The sequence below is a fragment of the Enoplosus armatus genome, chromosome 22 (assembly GCF_043641665.1).
Source record: "Enoplosus armatus isolate fEnoArm2 chromosome 22, fEnoArm2.hap1, whole genome shotgun sequence".
Lineage (NCBI taxonomy): Eukaryota > Metazoa > Chordata > Actinopteri > Centrarchiformes > Enoplosidae > Enoplosus > Enoplosus armatus.
The window spans coordinates 15,989,122-16,013,070 of NC_092201.1; the positions used below are offsets into that span (position 1 = coordinate 15,989,122).

General features: G+C 46.3%; 5 protein-coding genes across 7 annotated transcripts; 2 read left to right on the forward strand and 3 right to left on the reverse strand.

Moving 5' to 3' along the window:
* The first annotated feature begins 53 nt into the window (after window positions 1-53).
* Window positions 54-2,864, forward strand: cdnf (cerebral dopamine neurotrophic factor). The gene is made up of 4 exons (XM_070928759.1): window positions 54-164; window positions 1,582-1,709; window positions 2,296-2,437; window positions 2,542-2,864. Exons 1-4 carry the CDS (start codon window positions 89-91, stop codon window positions 2,712-2,714), a joined length of 519 nt encoding a protein of 172 aa, XP_070784860.1. The 5' UTR covers window positions 54-88; the 3' UTR covers window positions 2,715-2,864.
* Window positions 2,865-3,192: 328 nt separating this feature from the next.
* irak3 (interleukin-1 receptor-associated kinase 3) lies at window positions 3,193-12,004 on the reverse strand. Of its 2 annotated transcripts, XM_070928757.1 has the most exons (12): window positions 11,869-12,004; window positions 11,220-11,402; window positions 10,881-10,961; window positions 10,513-10,661; window positions 6,933-6,997; window positions 6,716-6,830; window positions 5,361-5,479; window positions 5,019-5,217; window positions 4,535-4,597; window positions 4,231-4,398; window positions 3,734-4,088; window positions 3,193-3,491 (listed from the first exon to the last, which is right to left on the reverse strand). In XM_070928757.1, the coding sequence occupies exons 1-12, from the start codon at window positions 11,969-11,971 to the stop codon at window positions 3,370-3,372; spliced, it is 1,722 nt and encodes a 573-aa protein (XP_070784858.1). In that variant the 5' UTR covers window positions 11,972-12,004; the 3' UTR covers window positions 3,193-3,369. The 2 variants fall into 2 exon arrangements, with proteins under 2 accessions (XP_070784858.1, XP_070784859.1); XM_070928758.1 differs by lacking the exon at window positions 4,231-4,398.
* An 804-nt stretch (window positions 12,005-12,808) lies between these two features.
* On the reverse strand, window positions 12,809-15,291 carry LOC139304789 (beta-2-microglobulin-like). The gene is made up of 4 exons (XM_070928659.1): window positions 15,103-15,291; window positions 14,330-14,602; window positions 13,756-13,794; window positions 12,809-13,667 (listed from the first exon to the last, which is right to left on the reverse strand). Exons 1-3 carry the CDS (start codon window positions 15,170-15,172, stop codon window positions 13,781-13,783), a joined length of 357 nt encoding a protein of 118 aa, XP_070784760.1. The 5' UTR covers window positions 15,173-15,291; the 3' UTR covers window positions 12,809-13,667; window positions 13,756-13,780.
* Window positions 15,292-16,245: 954 nt separating this feature from the next.
* LOC139305325 (beta-2-microglobulin-like) lies at window positions 16,246-18,324 on the reverse strand. 2 transcript variants are annotated; one of them, XM_070929295.1, is made up of 3 exons: window positions 18,182-18,324; window positions 17,251-17,523; window positions 16,246-16,762 (listed from the first exon to the last, which is right to left on the reverse strand). In XM_070929295.1, exons 1-3 carry the CDS (start codon window positions 18,243-18,245, stop codon window positions 16,749-16,751), a joined length of 351 nt encoding a protein of 116 aa, XP_070785396.1. In that variant the 5' UTR covers window positions 18,246-18,324; the 3' UTR covers window positions 16,246-16,748. The 2 variants fall into 2 exon arrangements, with proteins under 2 accessions (XP_070785396.1, XP_070785395.1); XM_070929294.1 differs by having other exon boundaries at window positions 16,682-17,523.
* Window positions 18,325-19,827: 1,503 nt separating this feature from the next.
* tmbim4 (transmembrane BAX inhibitor motif containing 4) lies at window positions 19,828-23,943 on the forward strand. The gene is made up of 7 exons (XM_070928994.1): window positions 19,828-20,019; window positions 20,739-20,847; window positions 20,991-21,096; window positions 21,227-21,260; window positions 21,349-21,466; window positions 21,584-21,629; window positions 22,384-23,943. The coding sequence occupies exons 1-7, from the start codon at window positions 19,929-19,931 to the stop codon at window positions 22,588-22,590; spliced, it is 711 nt and encodes a 236-aa protein (XP_070785095.1). The 5' UTR covers window positions 19,828-19,928; the 3' UTR covers window positions 22,591-23,943.
* Window positions 23,944-23,949: the final 6 nt, after the last annotated feature.

Consider the following 23,949-nt stretch of genomic DNA (forward strand, 5'->3'; position numbering starts at 1 on the left):
CGCTTAAAAGAAGTCCCCTGAGTCTGCGCGAGCCACACGGAAGGACCCGACGACCCACGTAGCTAATAATAGCGGCACCGGCGCTGCCATGTCGGCGTTGTCCCTCGTCTTCCTGCTGTTCGTCAGGGGGGTGTCGGCGGTCTCTGGGGAAGCCGACTGTGAAGGTTAGACAGCATGGTGTGAGCACAAGCCGTGCTGCGCGGCACCGGCTGCACGGTGCGTTACGTCCACTGGCTCTCATTTATAACGTCACAAAAAAAACACAAAACCGCCGCCGTCGTCATCCGTAATAATAACGTGCGTGCGTGCGTGCGTGCGTGCGTTTCCCTTTTCCTGAATAATCTTACAATGATTTGAGTCCGAATATATATATATATATATATATATATATATATATATATATATATAATATATGAGAAGGTTGCGGAAGTTACATCTGACCTTTGACATTAGACTAAACAGTTGTTCCCAAACCGAGGGTCGCGACCCCCAGCAGGGGTCGCCAAAGCGCCACAGAGGGGGCGGTCGTGAAGCCCTCTTGATTTTAAGGATACATTACATACAAATTTCTACATAATAAAATATACATGCATTTTATGAATTTCTGTGCAGAAGACAGTTACATTTAAGGGTTATTTATTTATTTATTTATTTATTTATTATAAAGCCAGGCTGCTTGGACTATTCAAACGTATGCATGATGGTGAAATGAATGCGGACATAGAATTGTGTTGCTAAAAATATAAAAAGGAAAAGTCGTCACATCGCAACATGTGAGTGTTATACGAATTGCTAGTTTTACACAAACGTCCTGCGGGTGTTACGCTCACTATTTAGGTTTATTGTACAGCTGTTGTCACCATTCTGTGCTGTTCCTGGTTGTTGTGCAATGGATATGATTAAATATACATAGCTATTTCAAAAGAAGGGGGCTACTTTTACCCCTTTTTTGTAATAGTATGTGTGTGTGTGTTGGGGGGGGGGGGGGGTCGTCAGTGTATATACACAATGGTAAAACAGGGGTCCCTTAAGAAAAAGGTTGGGAACCACTGGCCTATAGGCTACAGATTCAGACACTTTCCAGTACTGAAGACAAAAACAAAATGTAAATAAACAGATGAGTGTATTTCTTTCATAGCTAGCCACAAGTGTGCAAAAAGAAAAAAAAAACCTATGACATTTGGGCCCCGTGTCCTGCACACTACTTCCAAAGCAGCACGCATTTAAACTTTTTAACCTCCTGTATATGCGGTTAAAAAAACGAGAAGGGTTAGTGAAAACATATGGAAACAAGACTTTAGCGTGAGCAGATGTCGGGCTGCACACCTGCGCTAGTTTCTGGTCCATGTTGACATGAGAGCGCCGCAAGTTGCTGCCATGTGATTGGCTGTTTAGATATTGGCGTATTGGCGATATTTGACACATCAACAAATGAAAACACAGACTGCTCACGAAGTATATTCGTTCAAATGTAGCGCATCTCCCAATAGCCTGTACTTTTTTTTGTCCATAAAGTCCACAAATGAGCAGTAATCGATGAGCAGCCTGCTCGCCACCTACTAACAGTGAACTGGTCTGCAGTGTGTGCGGGCTTTCTCCACAGACTGTATGGCAGTCTGACCTCAGCCCACAGAGAACTCACTCCTGCCCTGGTGGAAGAGGAGCTGATGCGGGCCTGCGCTGTCGCCCAGGGGAAGGAGGCAAGGCTGGTGAGAACATGACGCCTCGCCTCGCCTCGCCTCACTTTTTCTGTGCAAATCTGACGGCTTGGGTGTTTTTGCCGATCTGTTTTTCAAGATTTGCTTGTTGGCTTACTTTGCAACAGTAAAACAGGCACATTTCTTTGTGTTGTCCGATGGCAGCGTTTCTAAAAGTATGTTTTTTTTTCGACTAATATCTGCGCATGGTACGCTACAGTACGGGTAAGGTTAAGGTTAGGGAAAGATTTTGGGTATGGCACATAAACTATGGTTGAAGTTAGGCAACTAAAACACACCCAGTGCTTCTCCAATGGAAGAGTTGGGGGGGGGGGGGGCAATATCCAGTAGTTCACACTCAGTTGAAGCAGAAACATGTTACATCCATGTAAGAAATGTGAGGCCTTGAGTTCAGTAGTCTGGGTTCAACTTTGGAAGATACCCAGTTGACTTGACCAATAGCCCCATTCAGACCAACACCATGTCATTTTTTCTGCTACCTTGCTCTGTACCGAGTCGTTGGTGTGTGTGGGCTGCTAACCCCCGGGATAAGAGAGACCCTTACTTTCCACGCCTTCGTCTTTATGTGCTGTCCTAGTGTTACTACCTTGGAGCCAGCAGTGATGCAGCGACCCGTGTCACAGCGTCAGTGTCTCGGCCTCTGGCCTCCCACGTCCCCGTGGAGAAGATCTGCCAGCGCCTCAGCAGCAGAGACACGCAGATCTGCCAGCTAAGATACGGTAAAGCGTGTTCAAATGCGCGACGAAGACTTAACTATTAATTAGTGTTTGCATGTGTGTGTGTGTGTTTGGACGGACGCGACATGTTTTGTGGTCGCCTGCAGAGCCTCAGCTGAAGGATCTGAGCAGTGACGGCCTCAAAAAGCTGCGAGTCGTGGAGCTGAGGAACATCTTAGCCTCGTGGGGAGAGGAGTGCCGGGGCTGCCTGGAGAAACACGAGTTCGTCAGCCTCATCCAGGAGAAAGCAGCGCTGCACGCTCACAGCACGGAACTATGAGCAGCCACCAGTGTCTTCTCCACCCACCCATCCACCCATCCATCCATCCATCCATCCATCCATCCACACGGCACAAAGTCAATACACTCTTGTATTCTCTTGTATGAACCGACTGTTACTAATGACTTTAAATTAAAAAAAAAAAAAAAAGCCAGCACGCACACTGCAACCCCTTTTGACTTTTTAAGGGTGGCGTTGACGGACACGACACTGCACTGTTCCACACTGCAACCCGCAACAAACACAAAGGAGTTGACGCTGTTTTTACACTGGTGTGAATGTTTTTCCGTGCTGCAAATTGTTAGGCAATTGTTTATTTTTGTCTCTTGGACACTAATTGTCCAAGTCTGTACATAACATGTGCTGGGTATCATTTAAGAAAAAAGGTCAGTACTAGTGCAGATTCGATAACTCATATATATATATATATATATATATATATATATAAACTTTAAATCAACTTTTTTCTTATGTCAAGATTCAAGAGCTTTATTGGTCTCGTGCACATGTAGGATGTGCAGTGAAATGAAAAATGGCCAAAGAAAAAGCAACCACAATACAAAAGAAACGATAATAAATACAGTAATAATCTTAATATATATTATATTATATATCAGTGAAAATCCAGGCACACGATCAGCTTGAAGTCTGCTCTCTACTGCAGCCCGGCCTCAGAGAGCAGTTCCTCTGTGTGAATCAGCCCTCGGTCATAAAGGCTCAGTTTGTTCCTCAGTCTCTGCTTGGCTGCATTTTCTACCACGCTGAGGTCACCTGAAACTAACAAGACACAGCAACTGATTACTGGTTATTAGGTTTGCTTGATGGGACAGGTGAGCAGGGTCATTATAGATCATTGTCATTGTCACCCCCCCCCCCCCCCCCCCATAAGCACCGGGAAGAGTTGACACACCCGCCTTGGGTACATTTCAGGCGATCAAATGTGACTATATGCAAGTTTGAGTCTTACGTGTATTCTAAACTCTGCTTTTGTGATGCGGGAATCGAAGACGAACACTTACCCTGAGGACTGCCCGAGTGGTTGGGGGTGAAGCCGTTGGCCCTGCAGTCCTCACAGGCCAGACCGCCCCTCTCCGCCGCGCAGCCGCACTGCACGGGCCAGCTGCTGTACAGGTCTGCCGCTGCCTCGCCATGAGCGCCCACGTCGCTCAGGTACGTCACCTCTGACTGGCTGCATTCGCGGGGCCCTGCCCGCGCTGGAGAGCAAGGGGGGCTCTGCTGCTCGTCGTGCTCCACGGGTATGGAGGCTGAGGGGCCCTGCTGGGGATTAACCAGGGCTCCATCATCCAGGCTACGGGGTTGGTCGGCAGGAGGGCAGCTAGGCGGGGGAAGCAGCTTGCTCAACGCCAGAAGTGCCTGAGGACAGTTAAAAATTCACCGCATTTATCTCATCCACAGTGGAAAGCGCCAAAAGCTAGGACGGGGACCTTTTTGAGCTTCGGGATATTTTGTTATGCACACTGTTCCTAAAGGTCAAGAATTAACGCTCAGCGCTCACACTCTCCATGCTCGGCCTGCTGCGGTGGCGGCAAGCCGTGCAGTCCAAGGACAGACCCAGGAGGCTGAGGGCCACGGCAGTCGGCCACCGGCCGGCCCCCGCGTCCAAGAACTGCAGACAGGAGTCCACCCCACCGCTGTCCTCCACCTCAGCGACGAGCAAATCTCTCTGAGAGGGACACATGTGGTTGGTAAAGCACGGCACATTCGCAAGGTGCCGACACGATGATGTGCATTCTGTAGGGTACCTACACTTAACGGAATGCAGCATAACACATACAGAAAACTTCAGCGTTGGGACTCACCAGCTGTGTTTGTTTAGGTGTGTCCTTTACGACCTTCCGTCCAGTTAATGTTTCCATTATGACCTGAGAGCAAGCAAACTGGAATTAACGGCAAGGGGAAAGAAAGTATGAACAATGTTTCATCTCGTTTTTGTTACAGCGACATTTACATCATACGAAATATACAGCACGTATTTCAAAACTCCATGTTATGAAAGAGGGCGGTGACTGTGCAGCTGTGACATCACAACCTTACAGGAAGTCCCGACGGCTCGTTTAAACACGGAGATCTCACTTTCTACAATACGGGACCTTTAAAGTGCAACAATCACCAATCAATGCCCCTAAACTGGACTTCTGTTCGGTTTTGACGTATGCTACGTCATATCTTTTATTTTTCTAATGTCCGCTGCTGCGACATATTCGCAGTCTGCCGACCCAAAACCCAATTTACACACTGGATGAAGAAAGTTTGCCTGCGCTTGTACGCTCGTGTCACAATCACCATTCCGAAGCTGTAAACATCCAGGCTGAAGGACAGCTTGCCATCTCGGATGTACTCCTCAGGGAGGTATCCCAGGTTGCTGTGGGAACTCGCGTCCAGAGTGATGGTGCAGTGCTGACTGGCTGAGTGAGGACGGAGACGAGCCAACCCGAAGTCAGACAGCTTGGGCTGCAGGGCGTCGTCCAAGAGTATGTTGGCACTGTGCAGAGGAGCCATACAGACACCGCGTCAACTTCTGAACTTCCGCAGACGCAGCAGACAGACGCAAAAACGTCTTTGGAGAGTCTATATGCAGGAAACCCCCCCCGCGAGTGATTGAGTGTGTGTTAGGTGGCTCGGTACCTGGAGATGTTGCCACAGATCACTGGGCAGGGTTGGGCTGTGTGCAGGTGATGCAAGGCCTTTGCGGTCCCCTTGATGATGGTGAGACGCTCCTTCCAGGACAGAGGGGGCTCCCCATTCTGCCATTTGAGATATGACACAAAAACACGATTTCAATCAGCCAAACTAACTTAAAGGAGGCCTGGAGAAGATTACCGACGCACACATTTGTGCCGACTTGGGCTTCCTTGTTTTGTCATTTCATTTCCCTTTTTGTTTTTTTTCTTCCCAGTCGTGATGGCAAACAAGCGGGGAAACGGGAAGCAATATTTGAGGACGAAACAGAGACTGTGATTGCAGCTGCCAGTGATTTTAAGATATACAGGACATATAAGATAAGATAACACTTGATTTATCCCTAGGGAAACTGTTGTGCAGCACAAAGTAGTGTATAATATAAACAAAAGAAACGTATGTGCGCAGTGCCGGAAGCGTAAGCAGGTGAACTGTAAGTGTCATACATAAGAATATAAACCGGTGCAAATGCAATATATACACAAAGCCAAAATATGAAAAAGTATATATATATATATATATTTAAAAAAATCGTTCAAATGGAAAGGATCGAGGTCAGAAAGTGTCTGACGGAATGCCCCAAGATATTTAGCACCCATAAAATGTAGGACAACAAGTCCATATTACCATTTGTTGCCTCTCCCGTAGAATTATATAGTTAATTATTAATCTAAAAATCAGTGCGTCAGAAGCTGCAAATAAACTCTCACTACGCAGATATTTGAGAACGCTGGCGTCCGTGCAGTTAGACTTCAGCTTAAGTCACTTTAATACGGTGAAATATGTTTCTTTTTCCTTTTCTTGTCCTTGGCAATAAAAGGCATTCAGGTTTACCAGCGCCGCCTGTGCCTTGCGTTCAGTTAGTTAAAATGTGGGTGTGTTTACACAAAGAGTGCCATTACAGGGAATACTTTCAGAAAAGACCTGCTTAAGCCATCTACACTGCTAATAATAATTGTGTTCACGTGACATGAAATGCCTTCATCGCACTGCAGATTGTACATTTTAAATTCTAACTCATGGTAACGCAGGCAAAACGTGTGGTCAAATAAAGGACGAAGGATTTGCTTACGTGACTCTAAATATCAGCAATTTAATTACGTAACAGCACAAACTCGCAAAACCACCGTACCACACTACCACAAGTTCACTTCCTGCTTTCGGATACTGACTGCGTGTGTTACCTAGCAACTGTTTGGCTCTGGCTCGGTAAACAAGGGGCACTTCCACTTCCTAACGGACAGGCAGCAGGACCGACAACCGCAGTGAGCCAGCAGCCGTCGCTAAAATTCAAGGTCTACCTGACGGTGCAGTCTGCGGAAGAGCGATCCGTTGGGGAGGTAAGGATGGACCAAACAGTAGCGGCCTTCATCGGAGAAACAGCACAGCAGCTCCAAGATGTTTGGATGCTGGTACCTGTAACACATCGCCGCACTGCACATTGAACGCACTCAACAGAGAAAGGCATCTTTGAGAGAGAGAGAGAGAGAGAGAGAGAGAGGAGGGTCGACAACGTACAAATGATGAACTTCCATTTCTTTTCTGAAGATATCCCACACCTTCTTCCAAGATGCCTTGTTTATCTGGAGAATGAGGGATAAGGAATATATTTCAGTTGGGTGCTCTTTGTGGCAATCATCACCCCAACAGTAAATGTAGAAGAGTATACACAATATAAACTGCTTCTGTAGGTACACAAAGGCAATAATAAAGTGGACCTCATGTTAAGATTATTTTGTGAAAGTGTCAATGGGCTTTTTAACTCTTGCATTAAAGGTCCCATATTGTAGAGAGTGAGATCTCCATGTCCTTGTTTGATTATAAAGCAGGTCTGGGTGCTGTATAAATACTGGGAAGGTATCGAAACGCTCAGTCACACAGGCCAGGAGAAGAGAGGAGAGAGGAGGAGAGGAGAGAGGAGAGGAGAGGAGACGAGAGGAGACGAGGAGGAGAGAGGAGGAGAGGAGAGGAGACGAGGAGGAGACGAGGAGGAGAGAGGAGGAGAGGAGAGGAGACGAGGAGGAGAGAGGAGACGAGGAGAGGAGAGGAGAGAGGAGAGGAGACGAGACGAGGAGGAGAGAGGAGGAGAGAGGAGAGGAGACGAGGAGGAGAGAGGAGATGAGGAGAGGAGAGAGGAGAGGAGACGAGACGAGGAGGAGAGAGGAGGAGAGGAGAGAGGAGACGAGGAGGAGAGGAGACGAGAGGAGACGAGGAGGAGAGAGGAGGAGAGGAGAGGAGACGAGGAGGAGAGAGGAGACGAGGAGAGGAGAGGAGAGAGGAGAGGAGACGAGACGAGGAGGAGAGAGGAGGAGAGAGGAGAGGAGACGAGGAGGAGAGAGGAGACGAGGAGAGGAGAGGAGAGAGGAGACGAGACGAGACGAGGAGGAGAGAGGAGGAGAGGAGAGAGGAGAGGAGGAGGAGAGGAGACGAGAGGAGACGAGGAGGAGAGAGGAGGAGAGGAGACGAGACGAGGAGGAGAGAGGAGACGAGGAGAGGAGAGGAGAGAGGAGAGGAGACGAGACGAGGAGGAGAGAGGAGAGGAGACGAGGAGGAGAGGAGAAGAGAGGAGGAGAGAGGAGACGAGGAGGAGAGGAGACGAGAGAGGAGACGAGGAGGAGAGAGGAGGAGAGGAGAGGAGAGGAGAGAGGAGACGAGGAGGAGAGGAGACGAGAGAGGAGGAGAGGAGAGGAGAGAGGAGACGAGGAGGAGAGGAGAGGAGAGAGGAGACGAGGAGGAGAGGAGACGAGAGAGGAGGAGAGGAGAGGAGAGAAGAGACGAGAGAGGAGACGAGAGGAAGAGAGGAGAGAGGAGACGAGGAGGAGAGGAGACGAGAGGGGAGGAGAGGAGAGGAGAGAAGAGACGAGAGAGGAGACGAGAGGAGAGAGGAGGAGAGGAGACGAGAGAGGAGACGAGAGGAAGAGAGGAGAGAGGAGGAGAGGAGACGAGGAGGAGAGGAGAGGAGAGAGGAGAGGAGACGAGGAGGAGAGGAGAGAGGAGGAGAGAGGAGACGAGGAGGAGAGGAGACGAGAGAGGAGGAGAGGAGAGGAGAGAGGAGACGAGGAGGAGACGAGACGAGAGAGGAGGAGAGGAGAGGAGAGAAGAGACGAGAGAGGAGACGAGAGGAAGAGAGGAGAGAGGAGGAGAGGAGAGAAGAGACGAGAGAGGAGACGAGAGGAAGAGAGGAGAGAGGAGGAGAGGAGACGAGAGAGGAGACGAGAGGAAGAGAGGAGAGAGGAGGAGAGGAGAGAGGAGGAGAGGAGAGAAGAGACGAGAGAGGAGACGAGAGGAAGAGAGGAGAGAGGAGGAGAGGAGAGGAGAGAAGAGACGAGAGAGGAGACGAGAGGAGAGGAGAGAAGAGACGAGAGAGGAGACGAGAGGAAGAGAGGAGAGAGGAGGAGAGGAGAGAAGAGACGAGAGAGGAGACGAGAGGAAGAGAGGAGAGAGGAGGAGAGGAGACGAGAGAGGAGACGAGAGGAAGAGAGGAGAGAGGAGGAGAGGAGAGAGGAGGAGAGGAGAGGAGAGAGGAGAGGAGACGAGGAGGAGAGAGGAGGAGAGGAGACGAGGAGGAGACGAGACGAGAGAGGAGGAGAGGAGAGGAGAGAAGAGACGAGAGAGGAGACGAGAGGAAGAGAGGAGAGAGGAGGAGAGGAGAGAAGAGACGAGAGAGGAGACGAGAGGAAGAGAGGAGAGAGGAGGAGAGGAGACGAGAGAGGAGACGAGAGGAAGAGAGGAGAGAGGAGGAGAGGAGAGAGGAGGAGAGGAGAGAAGAGACGAGAGAGGAGACGAGAGGAAGAGAGGAGAGAGGAGGAGAGGAGAGGAGAGAAGAGACGAGAGAGGAGACGAGAGGAGAGGAGAGAAGAGACGAGAGAGGAGACGAGAGGAAGAGAGGAGAGAGGAGGAGAGGAGAGAAGAGACGAGAGAGGAGACGAGAGGAAGAGAGGAGAGAGGAGGAGAGGAGACGAGAGAGGAGACGAGAGGAAGAGAGGAGAGAGGAGGAGAGGAGAGAGGAGGAGAGGAGAGGAGAGAGGAGAGGAGACGAGGAGGAGAGAGGAGGAGAGGAGACGAGGAGGAGAGGAGAGGAGAGAGGAGACGAGGAGGAGAGGAGAGGAGAGGAGAGGAGAGAGGAGGAGAGAGGAGACGAGGAGGAGAGGAGACGAGAGAGGAGACGAGAGAGGAGACGAGGAGGAGAGAGGAGGAGAGGAGAGGAGAGAGGAGACGAGGAGGAGAGAGGAGGAGAGGAGAGGAGAGAGGAGACGAGGAGGAGAGGAGACGAGAGAGGAGGAGAGGAGACGAGAGAGGAGACGAGGAGGAGAGAGGAGGAGAGGAGAGGAGAGAGGAGACGAGAAGGAGAGGAGACGAGAGAGGAGACGAGAGGAAGAGAGGAGAGAGGAGACGAGGAGGAGAGGGGAGGAGAGGAGACGAGAGGAAGAGAGGAGAGAGGAGGAGAGGAGAGAGGAGACGAGCAGGAGAGGAGAGGAGAGGAGAGAGGAGGAGAGGAGAGAGGAGAGGAGAGGAGAGAGGAGGAGAGAGGAGGAGAGGAGAGGAGAGAGGAGACGAGGAGGAGAGGAGACGAGAGAGGAGGAGAGGAGAGGAGAGAGGAGACGAGAGGAAGAGAGGAGAGGAGAGAGGAGACGAGGAGGAGAGGAGACGAGAGAGGAGGAGAGGAGAGGAGAGAGGAGACGAGAGGAAGAGAGGAGAGGAGAGAGGAGACGAGGAGGAGAGAGGAGGAGAGGAGACGAGAGAGGAGACGAGAGGAAGAGAGGAGAGAGGAGAGAGGAGACGAGGAGGAGAGAGGAGGAGAGGAGAGAGGAGACGAGGAGGAGAGGAGACAAGAGAGGAGACGAGGAGGAGAGGAGGAGAGGAGAGGAGAGACAAGGAGAGGAGACACGGAGGAGAGGAGAGGGAAGGAGACAAGAGGAAAGGAAGAGAGGAGAGGATACAAGGAGTGGTGATAAGGAGGGGAGAGGACGGAGGAACAGGAAGGGAAAAGGACTGAGGGGCCGCATAAAGGGCCAGGAGAAGATAAATAAGGAGCAAACAAGCATTATTTCCCAAAATGTAAGTCAGTTGCTTTTAGAGTGTTCGGATCAACAATCACCTGCTTAAAAAGCTTCACTGCATACGTCTCATTTCCAATCTGTGCTCTGTAGACATCCGAAAAGTGGCCCGCCGCAATTCTCATGTCCGGATGGAAATCTCGGGTTCCTTCTAGGACGTCTCGGAAAGTGACTGTGGGTGGCTGGTACACTGGAATACAGAGACAAACCAGACTGAACACCGGGCCTCCCCCCCGCCCCCTCCCTCCTCCCTTCCTTGCACTGCTTCATTCATGCTCAACTGCTTAAAATCACACATGGCAAGTTACAATTCAATACCAGCCTGAATCACAGTGGAAAGGGGGAAATGTAATTTGGACTGATTCACAGAATCATATCAGGTAAACCGTAAAATGTTCACTTTACTCACTGGGAGATAATGCCTGGACTTCAGCTGCCGGCATCTGCCCCGCGGACTCGGCATGTTGATGGCCGGGGGGCGAAGGTGACTCTGCAATAGAAAAGACGGCCAGATTTTCTGAAAAGTTCTGTTTCCTCGCGATGACTGGCACTGACACTACTGACCCCCTTTCCACTTTAAAGATACTGGGGGTTTTTTTGTTTTTTTTTACTCTATTTGCCCAGAGCACTTTCCTTTTTTCTACAACATCAAGAACAATATAAGTCAAATCTGCACAAAAGCCTAGATGTGCTATGCAGATAAACAAGTAAATGTAAGCACTGCACTTGATCGGGACTGGCGGCTGACCTTGACCCTGGAAGAGCCCCAGGGCCCTGTGGTGGCCCATGTCCTGCAGAACCTCGCGCAGGTCCCGCACTCTCGGATTCTGCTGGGCCCAGGTCCACAGCAGCTCCCGAGTAGGACTCCGGCCCGCCGCCTCTGTGCGCTCCAGCATGCGAACTTCCAACAGGCTGGGGACCACTCGGACGGCTGGGGGCCGAGAGGGGACGGCGGGGGGCATGAGCAGTGTGTACATAATAAGGTTCACTTGTCCTCTTCCTTTACCCGCATATAACAGTAACACAGGGTGTAGATTAACTATCCACCAATGAAATAGTAATTTTATAACAATATGCAACATGTAATGGTAGTTTATAATAACTAAATCCAAGCTCCTCATCTATCAGGTCCCATTCGCAGACTTTAAAACCTCTTATTGCACTGCCTTGTTGTTTTGAAAAGATTTAAACCCGGCTGTTTTGTCAGGATATTGTTCAACAATAGCTCCTAATGACCAATATGAACTTATATAAGTCAGGCTGTGGGGGAGAGATGAAGTTAGATCGAATCAACCTCCCTTCCGGCTGTGAACTCTCGGCTAAAAGTTAGTCCGCGGATGTGGCCATCGCTCCCAAGCCCGCTATCGGCGACCGAGATCGGAACAGCGGTCCCTCACCTAGCCCGCGCCAGCCGAACCTGTCGCCGCCGCCGTCCATGATCTTGCAGAAACTTTCGACGACAGCCGGGGGGACGTCGTAGAGGAACGCGGAGGGGTCCATCTCTCACGGGCGGACGCTGGTCCGGAACGCGGCACCGCACGGTGGAAGAGGTGTTGCTCAAATACGGAAACTCCTCTCCCCTCTCCTCCCCTCCCCTCCCCTCCCGCGCACTGATGCAGTCAATAAACAAGACGACATGACGACATCGAGGATGACCCCTTTTACGCGAACACCTCCGAGTCACAGTTACGTAAAAAAAAACACAGAAAGTTTAGCTGAAAGTTGGATGTCGGGCGGTCTCGGTCCCCGGAGCCAGCGGCGCCTCATGCTGCTCGGCTTCGCCCGGTGTCGGCAGGCGAAGAGACGGTTGGCTCGACCTCCCGGCCGCCGCTCCTAACTCCGCCGGAGGCCGTCGAATCATCTTATTGTCAAATAAATCTTATTTTGAGAGCTGTGTTCATTTATGTCACATATATGTTGTAATAAAAAAACAAAACAAGAATGTACCCCCCCCCCCCCCCAATAGCTTTTGTGTAATGCAGCCCAGTCATTATCCATTAATTTGCAGATTATTTGCCCAAAGTGACGCCTTCAAATTGCTTCTTTTGTCCAACCAAAACCCCCACAGACTCTTCATTTCCTGTCAGACACGGAAGGAAAGCAGCAGATCCTCACATTTCAGAAAGCATTTGACATTTTTGCTCTACTAATGGCCAAAGCGATCGATCGATTAATGACCTTTTTTCGATTGAATGATCGATCGATTCTTGCAGCTCTTCATTGAAACCTACCGTTGAAACTCCGAAGTCCTTCGAACGCGCGTGGAAGGTCAGAAACTCGGCTGCGAACAGGGAGGATTTGGGGATTCACGGGGTGGAACGAACACAGTCACATTCATTTCCAAATTGTCATAAACACTTTTATTATCCAACCATAATTGTATAAAAATACATTTCCAGAGTCAAACTGAGACACGCTCAGAAAACAACAGGTTTCGGAGTCATAATAAATCACCAGAAAACAAGTGTGCAACAGAGCAATTTAGTTCACTCACGCGAATCAACGAAAGTTCAAATTAAAAAATGTTGTAGCCTTCACCGATTCTTAAAGTTCTGCGACGTTGAAACAAGCGTTGTTGGTGGGAGCCCCTTCGTGTCCAAGATGAAACAGTGATGCCAAAATGTCGACATTCGAGCAAAAAAAAAAAAAGCTTATGACTGACAAATAAATGGATACTCACATATATATGTCCTTTTGTATTTAAATGATTGAATAATTTAACTGGCGATGTACTTAATTTATTGATGGGATCTGTTCCTGGCTGGTTGCCCGCTAACAGACTAACATGTTGGAACACGTTCTCTTTAAGTGATACATCATTTTTTTTTTTTTTACCTCCACATCACCTCACACCTCACATTGGTAAATCTCTGAGATTGCGTATGGTAGTTCGGGGACAGTGCCAGCGAAACACATCTGTCAGGGGTCACGGGATACAGAGGCAAAACGGGGAGCGTAAAAAAGTTGGCGTTTGAGCTGGGAGAGCAGAATCAATTGGGGCCCCCTTTTTTTAAGCACGTCTGGTTTTCCTAACAAGGCCCCGTCATCTAGAAGTTGCTGTGAGTGTTGGAGTTTTGCTGCCCTCTTGTGGTCAACAATCACTTAATGAAGCCATTTGGAATTTCTGACACAAAAAACAGTCGAAGTGCAATAATTGATCATTCCAATCTTCTCATCTTCGTGAGACGACACAGACCTGTGGTTAACAAACAAAGGATTAAAAACAGTCACACTTGATTACTGAAATAAAAAATAACAAATAAAAAAAAATATATGGTACATACCTGTGGCAAGGCGGGTGCACAGAACTTACAAATCTTCTTCTGTAGAGAGAAGTAAAAACATGCTGAGAGCCGGTTCTCTTTCTATCACCTCGCATTTTGACAGTTCAGATGCTATAAATGAGCAGCGAACTGAAATAATAGTCTGGGACACAAATGCGGTTCTTGTGACATCTCATCAGGGTGTAACTAACCTTTTGAAATTGTAGGGCTCTTTCGTGTGGGTTTTGTTCCACTTAACATATATATTTTGAACTAATAGCTTTTGTTACTAGAGATAGTTTGTGAAAAAAAAAAAAAAGTATTTTTTGTAACTCAAGTTAATAGCCCCCTTGGGAAAATTGTGATTTGTGATATTGGGCTGTAGCAACCTGCACTGACTGGAACTGGACTGTAACATTCCTCAAATCAATACATATAAATGCCACATTTTCGGTATTTTAGGTTGGACTGGCGCACATTTAATTATGTCATCTTGTTGCGCCCTCTTCTTCTGCATGGTGTAATGGACGAACCAATCACGCAATTTCGGCTGCACTTGGATGGACAACCTAGCTAGTGAGAGACAGACACGTACCCCACATGTACATCTTGGGGCTTCCCCCGTGAGTCACTCTGCAGGAGAACTCCTCTCCTTTGCCTGGGGTGAAGTGCACATGTTTGGTCAGGTGGTAGTGCCAGTTCTCCTCGAAGGCCAGATCCGTCTGCGTCGCCCCCGGGATCTCCTTTCCGTTCCTGAGCAGCTCAATGGTGATTTCCGGCGGGTGGAAGTTGCTGGCATGGCACATTAAGGTGTTGGCTTCACCAACCTTTCCCGGCACTCGGCTGTACACCTGGACCTTGGGTGGAGCTACCGAGAAACAGGACAGCTCTTACACATTACAAGTTGTTGAGATTTCACTCACTTACATACTCCATTCTTTAAATTCTAGTCTCTGCCCTATTTTCTATTAAACTACAATGCAGTGGCGTTGTATTATCAACCACACCGATTATAATAAGTTAATAAAAATGTATGAAACAACCTGGTGTAGCAAGGCTTTCTGTTTGGGCAGAGGTCTCAGAACGTCAACAACGTAACGCTGTTGTTTTTACATTTACGCCACAGCGCCATCTTTAACATTAACTTTACGATTCAGAACACCGCCTTTCTTAAAGTAATGACTTTACTTTAAGGGGAACCATTCCTTGGGCTATTTCTACATACTTGGTGTGGAAGTAGGCGGTGAAATGAACGGTAAATTGTTACTAGGCCCCTGGTCTGAACAACCATTTCGTGACGTTCCATGTTATAACACAGCGCCATTTGTAAATATATCGGCACATACAAAAGTACAGTCGACTACTTACATTTTTTGGCCATTGAAAGGGCCGAGAGGCACAGCAGACCGACGAAAACAGCGCAGTCAAATGTCTTCATGGTTTCGCCGTCAGTTGGTCTCTGTGCTCTGGAGGACAAAAGTTATTATATATTTGTCAAGAAATGAGAGCGACGACGACCCCGACCCGCAATCGAAAACGAAAGTTAAAATGTCTTGTTGACGGGAGGGCTTGCTGGTAAACCACGGGACGCTTGGGCGGTGTTAAGGCTTCAAGGCGAATCAGGCAACGAGATACAAAAGTGCATCCTCATCCGGGCCTTAGTCCACCAGTAGAAAAATCAAGACTGTTGCTAGGTAAAATGTATCCCAACATGTTGCTCTCTGTTGCGCAGTTTCATCAAATAATCACCATCGCGTTTATTTGACCTGGTTCACACGTTTTGTGGCTTGTCAGTACTATTTGTTACTTCAGGCACGCTCAAATACTTATAACGTATTTGATATGTTTTCATTTAAAAAGCAAAGTGACTTTAGATGGATAGATAGGGTCATAACAGCAGGCCACAATGTTTTCATTAGGGGAATCACATGACGCAGTGGAAGTACTATTTGACGTTGTGCTAGCAAGCTATTTTGTAACAATGTTATCGGCTGTGTTTTAAATCGTGTTTCCACTGTATGTTGCTCTTTCGGGTGGCTTGTTTACAGCCATACCGTGATTATAAACAAACATCATATTTATTTGTCATATGATTGAAGATGATGGTTAAACAGTGTGTGATATTCAGCGGCTGTTCTTTCAGTGAAGTCACTGATCTCAGATCAGTGTGAAAGAGTTATGATACAGATAGCAGCAGTGATGTCAGCAAAATGATCTCGTTGTTCTATTTCTGATACTCAGCTTTCTGGATTATTAACAGACTTGTTTCAAGTGTTATTTAAATTGTCTTGACATGCAGTACAGCTTATATACATTTAGGGGCAGCTTTGAAATGCAGGTCAAATGTGTCTCAGGTGGAGCCCTAAACTGAAAGGGTTGTGTCAACACATCACATAGAGTGACTTCTCAAGTGTTACCAATTTCTATTTCATAAAGCCATAAGGATAACACGTGAATCAATATCCCTATTATAAAAGTACATATTGTAGAGGTACAAAACAAGGACAACGATAAATTTCAAGAGGCATTTATTTAGTAGAGGGCATTAACAAATACCTTAAATAACAAATCAAAATTGCAGAACACACCTCTATTTAGTCCAGGAAAGAACATCCAATTCATGTATTATTAAACTGACCAATTACCACATTATTGCCTTATTTAGTTGGAAAGGTTTATGTCATTAAAACAGAACAAGTGTCATAGGCTGAAAAAACAACAGCATTTTATCACTTAATTTTCATATATACACACAAAGCATAAGGCTGGAATGAGTAGCAACTAATCTAAGCAACAAACAAGCAAAATGCTAACAATCCCTATTGATTAAATGACCTGCAGCCCATGCATTCTCTAATATGGAAATAGCAGCTGAAAACTGTCAGACAAAGTACCCATGGTAGGATATATTGACAATTGGTTTTGTGAAAAGAGGCAAGGAAGTCGAAAGAAACTGTGATCCTGTTGATTGCAGATATGAAGAATGAATGCTGCTGTAGCTGAGGCCGGCTGAGTTACATGTTTGGCTCTGTAAAAAAAAAGAAAAAGAAAAAGCATACAGCATAAGTTTTTCTCAATCAACCAATCTCATAAAAGCTGGTAAAGCAACATTTGCATTTACTATTGAGTGATTTCAACATATACATTAACATCACACACATTGAATACATTTTGTGGCTTGTAATTTGGGATATTTTGTCTACCAAGTGCTAATAACTAACTCTATAATTATATTATACACTATAATTGTCTACCGCTATGTATTTTGCTGCAGACCTGCATCCAGATACATATAAAATTTTCTATTAATAAAATAACATTGAAATTCACTTTTCAGGCTTGGCAAAGGTATGTTGTTAGTGTTTTTAACTGCATTACAATCATTATGATACATTCTTTCTAATGTCTACTTTGTTGTTTACTTTTCCAGCTGTATCACATGCTGATACAGTTTTATTTTTCTGTCTACTCCTTGGTTATAAGGACACACACACATTATGGCAGATCCCAACTCACCCCAGGCATAGTCTTTTGTGTTTGTCCCATGAGTGACCTTGCAGCTGAACTTATGTTCGTTCGTGGGTGTGAAGACAACGTTCTTGGTCAGATGGAAGTGCCAGTCCTGTTTGAAGGCCAGGTCGGTCTGCTCGGCACCAGCGATTTCTGCTCCATCCTTCATCAGCTGAATGCTGATGTCTGGGGGGTGGAAGCCACTCACATGGCAAATCAGGCGGTTTTCCTGCCCGAACTCTCCCGGCTCACGGCTGTACACCTGGACCTTGGGTGGAGCTAGAGGCGACATGGAGAAGGGTATTATATTAAACTACCAATGAACCACACAGCGTGCCATGTTGCCTGCAACTTACTGGAGAAAATATGAGAACACTCCTCAGTATTGAATGGCCATAGATGCCATTTTTTTCTCTTATTAATTGCTTTGCTTCTATAAAGCGCAATTGGATCCGAGGATCCGCGTATACCATGTTGAAGCAGTGGAGGGTGCTGCCACTGCAGAGTTGGTATTACAGGAAAACGAAACTAAACACAGACTGTTGAGGGGAATTCCATCGAATTAAAAGCATGACATGGCATGTTCTATTATCTTTCTCTTTTACATTTGAGTCTTAAATTAGCCTCTCTGGCTTTCTAACAGATCACGAGCAGATTATTACCGATGTGCACCTTATTGCCTGTATGTATTCTAAATGTTGGCTATCAAAGATGTATTAATCTGTGAGGAAGCCAAGGATAGAGGCCATTTTCCTTGAGATATAGTTTCTGATATTCTTCGGTAAAATGTTAAAGTTTAAGTTGCAGCAAGTTGACGAGGCAATTAATAACAAAACAAAATGGCACCTATGGCAACATTTTACTTGAGATACAGTTTCTGATATTCTTCGGTAAAATGTTTTAAGTTACAGCAGGTAGACCAGAAAATGGTACTTACTGTGTTTGGCGTCCTCTGAGCAGTAGACAACTGCTAGAACTGCTAGGCACAAAAAAGCCCTCATGTTTGATCAATTCTTCCTTGCAGTTTTCACAGAAAGTGGAATGACACGGATAAGCTAGTACACACTTCGTTCACAGAGCCCAACTAAAGTGAAAGCATAGAGCGGAGCATAATAATAACGTGCCCATAACACCGCCCACTACACGACACCGGCCAACCATTAATTTCCATCACACTGTTACTAGGTAAAATATGACCGAACAGGTTTCGTTCATTGTGGCGAGGGACATTGTTTGGAAACTCCCTGAAAACCCACATTCACCACCTTCATACCTTCATAAGACTGCAAAAACCTTTTCTTTCTTTGTGTGATAATGCAAAGAACTGGTCAACATGACAGCCAGACCCCCCCCCCCACACACACACACCTCTCCACGAATTATGTATTTCAATCCCACAGCTCAAAGACGCAGTATTAGAGACCATCCTCAAATTGTTTTCACTGTTCTTGCCAGTTTACATACCTTTACGATTTTGGATTTCCCAACGTGTGAATCAGTCAGTGAATCAATACTTCAATGACACGCAGTTTTGACTTAAAATTAAATAAATAACTAAAATATAAATCAATAAACACAAACGGTATAACACAAATCGTGGTCAAAACCCCCAGAAATTGAGACATAGCTTGCCTTAGTTTTTGTATTGGCTGTTGTATGTCAGCTAAGTAATTCTTGCACTCATTTGTAAACCATGTTAAGGAGGGTTTTTTTTTTGGTTTTCACATGTTCATGAAAGAATGTGATATTTATCCATAGTGGTCATAATAATAACCATGTCAGAAAGATTCTCTGTATACACTAGAGTTTGGGGTCAAATGGTGGGTTATTTTTTCAATTTGAGACCGTCAAAATTGTGACGTGACTGAAGATGATATCCAGCTCTTCCTTGGGCGTCTTCCTTGGTTTACAATAAGAATTCAGAATTCCATAAGCAAGCTCTTTTGGCATGGCAAGCACTATTGCCTTTCATTTTCACTGTCAACAATATATTTCCTTTGGTTCCTTATTGGTGTCACATATCTTTGTCCTGCCTCACTAAGTCACCCTGAGTCACCTGGTAGAGCCTGTTTCTGAGAGCTGCACATTGTTTATTTCAAAAGGAGTCTCCCCCCCACGTTATTTACATGCTCACACACACACACACACACACAAATGCAAATTCACCAGCAAATGAAGTGCTACTTTATACACCACGAAAAAGACAGCGCCAGTTAAATGTGTAACTGTAAAGAAACTGTTGAACATGACTGAAGGGCAGGGTGGTAGCTTATAGACAGGGGGCAAACAAGTACAGGTTAAAAGGGCTTTATTTAGATATTTAAATGAATTCAGAATATATCTTCTTTATAAACATCTTTGGTTTGTTTGCTTTTGCCGTTCAAGTCACGATAATACACACACTCCGATGCAGTAGGTGGCGGCATGCACCTCTAACGTTGTTTGTAGTCCGACGGTAAAACCAAAGAAGAAGAAGAAGAAGAGGAAGAATTAGAAGAAGAAGAAAAAGAAGGACGAGGCGGAAGAAGAAGAATAAAACGAAGCAGAGCTTTCTGTTTTTTTTTTCTCACTCAGCTCGCCGACGTCAAGCCTGGGCTCCCTGGTGTGAATACCGTGCGCAGCTTCTGAGGATCCACAGTTGCTCCCTTTCCTTTATCTAGCTGAGAAAACATTACGGCAACACGATGAGCACCGAAAAATACCCCAGGTCCTCCATTGAAGACGACTTTAATTATGGCACAAATGTCGCTACTGCCAGTATCCAGATACGTATGGGTGAGTAGCATAATGTTTGGGTCGTAGTGTTGACAGCACCTTGCCACGTCAGTTAACACCAGTTAACGCGAATGACCGTATAAACATGACGCTCGATTACTGGTGTTATTATAGCTATCGTTATCAACCATGTATTACCTCCATGTTTCCAGTACAGCGTTAGCTGGATAGCACAGGTTTAAACATGACGTTAGCTAACCGTTAAAGGTCCCATAATGTAGAAAGTGAGCTGTCCATTGGCTTGTTGGATTATAAAGCAGGTCTGGGTGCTGTATAAATACTGTGAACGTATCAAAACGCTCAGCTCAGTCCACGGAGAAATGCACACAGCCCGTATTCACAAACCTTTAAACGAGCCGTCAGGACTTCCGTAAGGTTGTGATGTCACAACAATACAGTCACCGCCCTCAGCTTCTCTAGTGGAGTCCCAGAATAAAAACATAGAGCTAAAATGAGCATAATATGGGACCTTTAAACCATTACAGTGTCTACGTTGTTGGTACAGATATACGGTGTAAACACAATTTCTTTGAAAAAGATTACCTGACGTGGGCATGAAGTACCGCCCATACCACGAGGTATTAGACCTTTATACTATGAGCTAACAGAGCCGTTACGTTAAAGCAAGCTAATTTTCTCACACGTGAACGCGCAAGTCGTCGCCTCTGGGGTTCAGCTGCGGTAATGCTGCGTCTCCACTGCTGTCTGTTGTTCACCAGACTTCCTCCGGAAGGTGTACACCCTCCTGAGCTTGCAGATCATCCTGACCACAGCCACCTCCGCCCTCTTCATGTTCTCCCAAACCATCAGGGAGTTTGTCCACGCCAGGTGAGGATGGTCCGATTATCATCTTGTACCAAGATGTGAACGACTAAGTTAGAAGTTAGACATATAATCATTTAGTCTTAACTTAAAAACGGATGTTTTAATGAGTGAATGTTGTCTTGACTGTGGCCTGGTTTCTTCCTCAGTCCTGCTGTGGTTTTGGTGTCGGCTCTGGGCTCTCTGGTTCTTCTGCTGGCCCTGGCCATGTACAGACACCAACATCCAGTCAACCTCTACCTGCTGCTCGTATTTGTAAGCTCAGTGTTTGGGAACATAACATGTAGATCAGCTGCTCAGTGACTGTAACCTTTACAATAGCTGGTTATTTGATAATAGCTCCTAGCTGGTTAGCGTGACGTAGCTAACTGTGTTTTGTTTTCAGACTCTGCTGGAAGCAGTTTCGGTGGCCACAGCTTGTAAGTCCTTTTTTGATGGAGTGTGTAAGTCGCTATCCTTTGAGCCTGCTGGAAGACTGTCCTGACTTCGGAGTTTGTCTCTCCACAGTGACCTTCTATGAATACTCCACTGTGCTGCAAGCCTTGTTCCTGACCTGTGCCGTGTTCGCTGGACTGACAGCCTACACCTTCCAGTCCAAGAGGGACTTCAGCAAAATGGGAGCAGGGTGAGCTTGTCATGGCCGCGGCTCGCTGCTGATAGTCTGCACAGTGTTCTTTTTTATTTTTATCAAAGCTGCTGCCACCATGAGACTTATAGTATCTCATCTGTTCTGTCCTTACAGGCTGTTCGCCTGCCTGTGGATCCTCATCATTGCAGGCTTCATGAGGGTAGGTGGAACCGCCTGACATTAACGTGCCTATTTCATGTGATGTATAAATGAAAAGAGAGGAAAATATCGTCAGGGGGAGTGAAAGAAAGACCAGTCAGAAGCCTGCATTCAGACAGAAAACAGCACTAAAGGGGCTGTGGGCGTGTTGCTATATGATCCAGGAAGTCCAGGCAGATCCCTGAGTCTGAAGGCTTATCCGACACCAAAACACTGCACAGTGGTTTATAATACTGGAGAGCATGGGACACACGCAGGGACATCTCATCCTCCACCTCCCTGATTGTGTTCACTTGCATGTTTTTGGCCTCAACGCAGCACCTTGCCAGGTTTTTTTTCCCCCACATCCCTCTGCGTCGTGGCTTCCCATGCATCAACAAAATGGCCCCATTTGAAATGAATTTTTAAGTCGGTATGCAAGCGGCCGAAAATAGAGAAAACAGAATGAAAACGATTCCAAATGAAAGACACAAAGAACAATAGAAAGTAAGAAACAAAAAGTAAAGAATAAAAAACAGAAAGAGAAACAAATATAGCAATAAAGAAACTGATTATGGCTGAGTAATATTTATGTAACAACACTTGTATTATGGCTTCTGTTGTTTTATTATTCCATCAGCATGTATTTTTATGAGAACTACACTGCTCCCATCTCTCACACACACACACACACACACACACCGGTAAAGCTGTAAAGAGAAGACCAGCCTTGCCCCCCCCCCGCCTCTTCATGCTGACATCTGGTCTCTCTGCAGTTCTTCTTCAACACTGACGCCACAGAGCTGGTCCTGTCTGGAGCCGGGGCCCTGGTCTTCTGCGGCTTCATCATCTACGACACCCACCTGCTGATGAAGCAGCTCTCCCCCGAGGAGCACATCCTGGCCTCCATCAACCTCTACCTGGACATCGTCAACCTCTTCCTGCACATCTTGCGTCTCCTCGACTCCATGAAGAAGCACTGAGAGCCGCAGCGCCACTTCACACCTCCTTACGTAACAGCTCGGCGTCGACCCTAACAACCACACAGATATGACTGTGCCCAGATGAGAGATTTCAGAGGGGAGTCTTCGTAAGTCCGTCTTTGGTGAACCCTCTTTACAGGCAGCGGCACTAAATGCTTGTTTCTTTCACCCAACTACCTTTTGTACTACAGATTGTGCTTTGTGGATTATGTCAAGTCGATCTATCTCAAGAAAGTCGTGTTCATTCTGAAACCCGAATGCACTCAATCAAATTACCTGACAGCTGAGCCAGTTCAAAGCATGCTACATGATTTCATCTAGAGCCCACTAGCACCCCCAGCTGGTGTGATCGCAGCTCACCCCTGTGTTTTCGGCTCTGTTAGACACTTTCCAGTTTTGTCAGAGTCGGATTAATCCACATTTGGTGCTCTAAATGAGTATTTCTGGCAGGATAACTGTGTACATGAGTCAAATATATACTTAGACATCAGATATATCGGGTTTGGTTTTGATGTTTTCTTGGGATTTGTTGACGTATCGTATCTCACCAGCCTTATCCTTTAAAATATTGAGGTGTTATATATGTTATATACTGTATATATTCTGTGGTAGTGATATTGTCCAGATTGCTGCTCTGAGCTCTGGAAATGGACTTGTGATGCACACATGCCCTGGTCTGGACAGGTTTTGTGCTTGTTAAAACGGTGACGTGATATGAGGCACCCGTAGTAACAAACTGAGGGAGTACATTTTTCTTTCCAACGCTATCTCTCAGTCACTAATGTAATTGTCAAACTGAATGTATCATTGAATGTTTTCAATGTCGTCAAAAACATGTCCGCTGCCCTTAGTTTCCCCCGTGTTCCACATCTGTTTCAATGACGGAATGGCGAGAAGATGACACACTGTTCCGTTCATTTTGATGAAGTTAAAGTGCATGCCTGGATTTCCTCTTAACGTGAGGTTGGACATATGTTTGTGGTGTAAACGCGACAGTGTACAGCTTTTGGGATCACGAGCTGCAACTCTGAAATATGAGGTTATACAAGTTATACTATGTGATTCCATCCATCGAGTAATCTCGAGCATCAGGATGTGTGTAAATGTTATGAAGGCATTAGCTTCAACTGTTCTTAACGAATGATTTAATCAAAATAAAAATGTTTTTCACTTTCCAACAAAAGTTGCGCACGTCTGAAATGAGATGAAACTGATTTATATCCTTCTGTCATTGTGGTTGTTTTTGTTGATTTATAATTTATGATGAATTGCTGGTCTCCTTTTGCTCTTTAACTGCTGTTAGCTGTTGTTGAACATTCTTTATGGAAATAAAGATTGCCATTGTTTCCAAAAGTATCA